Here is a 7,385-nt window from a genome sequence, read left to right as displayed (position 1 = left end):
CGGGGCCAAATAATGATATTAACGGCTTATGGTCAGTGATTAACTGAAACTTCGTGCCGTACAAGAAAGGGTGAAACTTGGTAACAGCGTAGACAATGGCCAAAGCCTCTTTTTCCACCTGGGAGTAATGGGCCTGCACGGGACTAAGAGTTTTAGACGCAAACGCCAGTGGCTGCTCGGAAACATCCGCGTTGCGACGGGCCAGGACCGCCCCCACCCCATACTGCGAAGCATCTGTAGCCAGGACCAATGGCTTATGGGGGTCAAAAGTAGCCAAACAAGGCGCTGACATGAGGAGGCCCTTCAACGAGGTGAACGCTCGCTCGCATGCAGGCGACCAATCAAAAGGAACACCCTTGCACAGAAGGCAGTACAGGGGGCGGGCTACGGTGGAAGTCCTGGGAATGAACTGGTGGTAATAGGCAATCTTGCCTAAAAAAGCTTGTAACTCCTTCAGCGAAGTGGGCCGCAGAAGTTCGACGATACCTTGGATCAAACTTCCTAGCAGCTGGACACCGTGCCGAGAGATGGTGTAGCCCACATACTCAATGGATGGTTGGAAGAAGTCTGACTTACGCAGGTTGCAACGCAATCTCACGGACCTGAATTTGAGAAAGAGGGTGCGAAAGTTGTGCAAGTGTTCCTTCGTGCTGTGGCCTGTGACAATTATGTTGTCCAGATAATTAATACAATGAGGGATTATCGATGTGACATGCGCAAGATAACGCTGGAATATCGCCGGGGCACTGGATATTCCGAAGGCCAACCGCTGGTATTGGTAAAGGCGAAACGTTTGGAGTCAGCATCAAGTGGTATCTGATGATAAGCCTCCGAAAGATCGATTTTCGAAAAATACTGGCCTCCTGCCACAGCGGAGAACAATTTATCAGCACGAGGCAAAGGATAGGTGTCCACCATCAATTGGGAATTAATGATGGCCTTGAAATCGCCACAAAGTCGTAATTTTCCCGAGGGTTTCCTGACAATAACGAGGGGCGAAACCCACTCACTAGAAGAAATGGGAAGAACGATCCCTAGGGCTGTCATCCGGTCTAGCTCTTCTTTTACCTGAGGGCGGAGAGTCATGGGGATCTGCCTCGTGGGCGATCCGACGCCTTCAACGTTAAGTGAGCTTCAAAGTCTGAAACACGCCCCAGGCTCTCCTCACAGATATCTGGAAAGTCAGAGATCAAAGATTCCAATGATTGATAGAGAATGTCTTTGGAGACCAACTGTATGGTGTCAGCGACAGAAAACCCGAAAGCTTGAAAGGCATCCATGCCAAAAAGGTTAGCGGAGCTCGCATCACTGACAACAATAAAAATAATAGGCCGAGTGACTGATTTGTAAGTCACGTCGGTAGTGAATTGACCCAGTAGGGGAATGAACTGTTTGCCATAACTGCGTAGACGCTGGTAAACTGGCACCAACGGGGGTGACCCAAGGTTGGAGTAAGTTTGTGCATTCAACAAAGAAACTGCCACGCCCATATCTACTTGCAGTTGTAATCGGTGTGATCGAACTGACACCTCGATAAAGATGCGTCAGGAGCCTGGCCTGATGAAACTTCCTGAATGTCAATGTCCATGTCCTCTGTACCTGCTTCCTTTGATTCTTTTGAGGCTGAGCAGCAAACTTTAGGAATGTGTTCTTTTTTATTACATTTGCGACAAATGGCCGAACGCTGGGGGCACTCTGACCGATATAGCACGACACACAGGACGGTAACATGGGCTGGTGGCCGGAACTCTCTTTACACGCCGTGCGGGAGCGGCCTTAATGGCCGGATTGTACCGCTCGCACATCGTCCACCCTGGACGCAGTGGACACGGCTGTGCCGCCCTGACCCGGCGCGACATCGCACCACGCTTCCAACTGTTGACCTGCGGCGTGAGAGACTTCAAACAATTGAGCAATGGACAGGAATTCCTCAAGGGAAGGGTCTTCTAACTGCAGGGCCCGTTGCCGGACCTCCCTATCAGGGGATGAACGAACAATGATGTAGCACACCATAACGTAGGCATACGACTCTCGCGACTGCTCCATGACAAAATGACACTTGCGACTAAGACCGTGCAGGGTAGCGGCCCACGCCCTGTAAGACTGATGGGGCTGCTTCTTGCATTGATAGAACTCGACCCTAGCCACCACAACATGCATGCGGCAGTGATAATATGAAGACAGCAATGAACACAATGCGTCAAAAGACAAGGACGAGGGTTCCTGCAACGGCGCTAGCTGCCGCAAAACTTGATACAGCGAGGGAGATATCCAAGACAAGAAAAGATCATGACATACATCCACATCGGCAACATGAAATGCCTGGAAATGCTGCCGAAGGCGATGTTCATATGTGTCCCAATCCTCTGCCGTCTCATCATACGGGGGGAAAGGGAGGAGGGAACGGCGCTGGAGCAGACTGCATGGAGAGCTACGCCGGAAGCACTTGTTTCATGGTTGCCATGAGCTCCGTCTGCTGCTCAACCAAAACCCGTAGTTAATCCTCCATGCCGTGGATAAGCTGGGAAACCGGAACAACGACGCAATCCACGAAAGAACGACCCTACTCATCGCCAATTGTGTAGTAACACAGTTCACGTTTTCTGTCGCACTTCACATAGCGTAGACCGGGAACTGTCTCCTAGGCGTGCCTGATGTGAACTCACTGGGCACGGCCCGTGCTGCCTGAGTTGTTGTTGTTGTTCCGCCGGCAGAGGTCGCGGCCGAATTCTCGTGTGCCCTCAGGTGGATGGGACTCTACTAGCGGCAACTACCGTCCGTGACACACCATGCCGATGTGCGCCTCCTGTTATCTGTCTGGTGGCTACTGCATTTTCCCACTTCTTGTTAGTGTGCACAGTGTCACCATGGTGCTATGTTTCTCCATGCTCTCAAAGACCCTTGAAACTTATGGCCATAATTGTATGTAGAGAACATCAACAATACTAAGATGCTCACTGCCAAAAAAAGGAAGAGCTCTCTTCTCTTAATACTGAATTTGTCTGAAGCTGTATTCTAGAGGAATCATAAAACATATTAATGTCTTCCAAATGTGCATCATGATATGAATATGATGGTAAAATCAGAAAAATTTGAGCTCCTGAAGAGGCTTATTAAAAACCATTCTTCCTATGCTCCACTTGTAGATGGAATCATTGGGATTGTAAATGACAGTGGAACTCAAAAGTAAAGCATTACAATTTAGCATTAAAGTATTGCTTTCAATGAATATGATTTACATAAAATCACTGGGTGCAAATGACTTGAATTTAACTTCATGTAGCTACATGTACTTGCAATCACATTATAGAAATCCTTGATTAAAGATTAAAAAGTAGCTATATATGTGTGGATGTAATACTGCCATACACCCCCCCCCCCCCCAACCCCAAAAAAAAGGAAAGCATGCACATGACATTCTTAAATATTTTTATTTTTCATTCTTTTCAATTATGGGGTATACAGTTGTTTTAGGGATGCTTTCTCCAGTTGTAAGGAATATGTCAGAGATAAACATTGTTTTGTACAAAAAAATGTATCAGATCTGCCTTAGTTACAGTTCATGCATATCTGGTCTGGCTGAGGACTAGAAGATTAAAGGAAAATAAATTGTTATAACAAATTTACTTTTATATTTGTCACATCAACTTAGTTACTGTGATATGATATCACTGGTCATTTCAATCCATTCATTTTTTAATCAAAGATCAAAACTTGTTTTCAAGCAACAATCATAAAACATTGTAAAAGGAACCATGAAAGGATAATATCATACGTCAAGTTAAAGAATCACTTATAAACTTGACAACTGATTTGTTTTTTGATGTCAGCTGATGCTGGATGTCACACTATGAGGTCGCGTCTCAATATCAGGAGATGATGCTGTCATGTCTTCATCCGCAACAGTCAGATGATTTTCATTTCCAGATGTAGGCTCTTTCTCTGAAATAATTTTCATAACATTGACTATACAGAAGAAATTCTGAATGGATTTAAAAACAAACAACTTCCTGGAGAGGGCAACCACAGCTCAGAGGCATTATGAATGGCAATAACAAACATTCAAATTATCATAAAAATTATAACAATTAAAAAGTCAAGAATTGATGAGCAGTTTCCAAAAGGTGCACAGCTGTATGAAGATACTGTATTTGCAACTATTGGTTTCATGACAGTATAGACATTTCTTCAGGTTTATCTGTCAAGAATACAAATTTCTGAAAAAAAAAGTACTCACAATGGCTACATTTCCATAAGGTAGATGGACAACATGGAGTCCCAGCTCTCAGAAAGTTGTCCATGTTAAGAGTCAAACCACACAGGTGGGTCGTCATAATAAAATTTAGTACAACCAAAACATGCTTGTCAATGTGTACAAAGATTACTCTTGAATTAGTCAGGCCTAGAAAAAAGTGGAGGAAAACTCTAATAATGAATGGTACACTAGTGTGAATGAGAATAAAATGTCTAAAAATTAGCTAATGTCTAGGGAAAGTACCATAAGTAATGGCAAATACCATCCAAAAATAATAATACTCTAGTATAAAACTGAAATCTCAAGAATAGAAGAAATTTGAAAAATAGCTTACAGGATAACACCCCAAAGGATACATTATAAGATACATAGACACTAGCTGCATAAAATCGGTATTTATAAAACTTAAACTCCCATATTACATGCATACTTCTGCCTTATTGCTAATAGGTGAATGTGGTGCATGCAGCCTGTGGAGGGTAGCAATACACTGAATGGCAGAAGGAACCATGCCCTTTAGCCTTCCAGTGTATTGCTACCCTTCACAGGCTACTTGCACCACACTGGCCTATTAGGAAGGTGGAAAAATATGCACATCACATCGGATTCTAAGTTTCATTTACATTGATTTTATGCAGCTTGTGTCTACTGGATCACCCATTAGTGTGTTATCTGATATGCTATTTTTCAGATTTCTTCCATTCTCGACATTTCACTTTTATAACAGAGTATTATTTATTTGCAAGAAGGCACTGTAGCCTTCTGCCTTCCAGTGTATTGCTAGCCTCCAAAGGCCTGCTAGAAAGATGGCAGAAGTATGCTCATAACATGGGATTTTAATTTTTATTTACATTGATTTAATTTTTAGGCATTTTTCCCCTTTCACAGTAATGCCCTGTTCCTTATGTATACGCCCCCCCCCCCCCCCCTGCTTTTTTTCTGGGCCCTGCTCACTCAACAGTCATGATTTGTAAATTTTGACAAATATCTTTCGGGTGTACTGAATTTTATTATGACAACCCACCAATGTTGTTTGACTCTTAATGTGGACAATGTCCAGAAAGCTGGGATTACATAATTGTCCATCAACAGCATGAAAATGTAAGCATTGTGAGCACTTGTCATTGTTTTTTTAGGTGAATGCCAACACTACGATTCTATATTTGTACCATTTCAGAAATTATATGCAGCAATTTGTATTCTTGATAGATAAACCTGAAGATCCATCAATACTGATGTGAAACAAGTAGTTGTGAATAAAGCACCTTGATACAGCTATGCAGATTTTGGAAACACCTCATCATTCATGTAGTAGCAAATATACTCTCACATGCAAATACCATAAAGCTGCTGAAGGCATCCTTCAATAGATTGTTCCAAGCTGCTACTTGCAGTTTTTGTTGCAATTTGGCAATGATTCTTGCAGGCTTCAGAGAATGAATAAGTATCTGCTTGAATATGTCCCATACATATTCAATTGGCAAGAGATCTGGTGACTTTATTGCCCAGGACAATTTTTGTACACCATGGAGAACATGTTATGTCACATCAGCTGTGTGTGAATGTGCATTATCCTGCTTAAAAAGAAAATCACCTTCCTCTTGAAGAAATGGCAGTGGCACAGGGATAACAACCTGTGAAACATAGTGGGCACTGGTTACTTCACCCTGCAGAAACACCAAATGTGATTGCAAGTTGTAACTTTTGGCTGCCCACACCATAAAGCCTGGAATGTGACCCCTCTGCCATGGATGAATGCACTCTGGAATAGGCAGTTTACCAGGTCTGCATGGTACAGATGTATGTCCATCACTTGCATACAGATAGAATGTACTCTTAACACTGAAGACAACTGAGTTCCATTGCACTCTCAAGTCGACTCTTGCCTGGTGGTGTCATAGTGTCAGTGGTAGCTTTGCCAGAGGCATAAGTAATCTTAGTCCTACTGCAAGCAGACAGTTTCACTGGTCTTTGGTGATACATTAAGTGCAAGATGTGCCCAGATTCTTCTGTGTATGATAGCCTGTCAGCCACTGCTGCTCTCACAAAGCATCAATCTTGATGTGCGTCTGTATTACATAAATGTCTGGAATCTGTTCTATCGTGGAAATGTTCAACAGACAGCTGTTGAAAGCAATTTCAGTACAGAGTCAGTGGAGGGTCTGAGTCAGAGGATCAGGCAGTTCTTCGACCATACAGGCTACAGATTCCTTGACGAACACCACAGGAGAGTAGGGTTTTGGGTTAAGCGTAATAGGTAAGGGGTCTGTTAAACACAGGAGGTGGCTATATAGGTAATGGGGGTTGTTTGAAGGGAGTGAGCAGTTTTTTAGATTAGAGGGTCTCATGAAAGTACAGAGAGGTCTTCAGTCTCAAAGGGTGCAGATCAAATATAGGATGAGGGTGGACCTAGGAACCATTGGTATTGTAGTTGTAGTATAGCTGTACTGAGAAAGACCCAGATCTTCAAGCACCAATAGAAAGCACTGAAGCTCAAATTGTTAGAGGTATTGAAAACTCGCTAAAACCAACTGAAACTTTCAACTGAAACTTTTAGAAAGCAGCTAACAGCACTTAGAAAGGATAGATTAACTACAGCTGGTGATGGCATGTTTGTTGGTGTTAGAAGTAATTTAGTTTTAGTGAAATTGGAGTAGATAGTTGCTGTTAGTTAGTTTGGATAGTGATTATACATAACAACTGGAATAAATCAAACAATGGAAAATCCAGGATGGAATGTAACAATATTATGAAACAGAAAGTTGCTACTCACCATATAGCAGAGATGCTGAGTCACAGATAGGCACTAAAAACTGTCACAAATAAATAAAGCTTTCAGCCATTAAGGCCTTTGTCAACAATAGACATAGAACACACACACACACACGATTTCAGTCTCAGGTATCTGAAACCACACTGTGAGCAGCAGCACCATTGCACGATAGGAGTGGCGGTTGGGTGGGGGTAAGGAGGAGGCTGGGGTGGGGAGGGAGAAGGATGTATGTTGTGGGTGGTGAACAGTGAAGTGCTACAGGTTAGATGGTGGGCAGGGGAGAGGTACGGAGGGAGGGGGGAGGGGGAGCAATGGAAAATTGAGAGAAGTAAAAAGACTGAGTGTGATGGTGGAATG

At 43.3% G+C, this 7,385-nt stretch overlaps 1 protein-coding gene across 1 annotated transcript in view; it reads right to left on the bottom strand.

Moving 5' to 3' along the window:
• Positions 1-3,722: 3,722 nt before the first annotated feature.
• The window catches only part of LOC124789912, a 225,582-nt gene continuing 221,919 nt past the window's right edge, over positions 3,723-7,385 (bottom strand). The window contains exon 13 of the mRNA XM_047257429.1: positions 3,723-3,942. Within this exon, the coding sequence (XP_047113385.1) occupies positions 3,827-3,942 (116 nt within the window). The 3' untranslated portion in view covers positions 3,723-3,826. The remainder of the gene's footprint in view (positions 3,943-7,385) is intronic.

This window comes from Schistocerca piceifrons, chromosome 3, assembly GCF_021461385.2.
Source record: "Schistocerca piceifrons isolate TAMUIC-IGC-003096 chromosome 3, iqSchPice1.1, whole genome shotgun sequence".
NCBI lineage: Eukaryota > Metazoa > Arthropoda > Insecta > Orthoptera > Acrididae > Schistocerca > Schistocerca piceifrons.
Note: the sequence above shows the minus strand (reverse complement) of the source record. Positions and strands in the feature narration are given on the sequence as shown.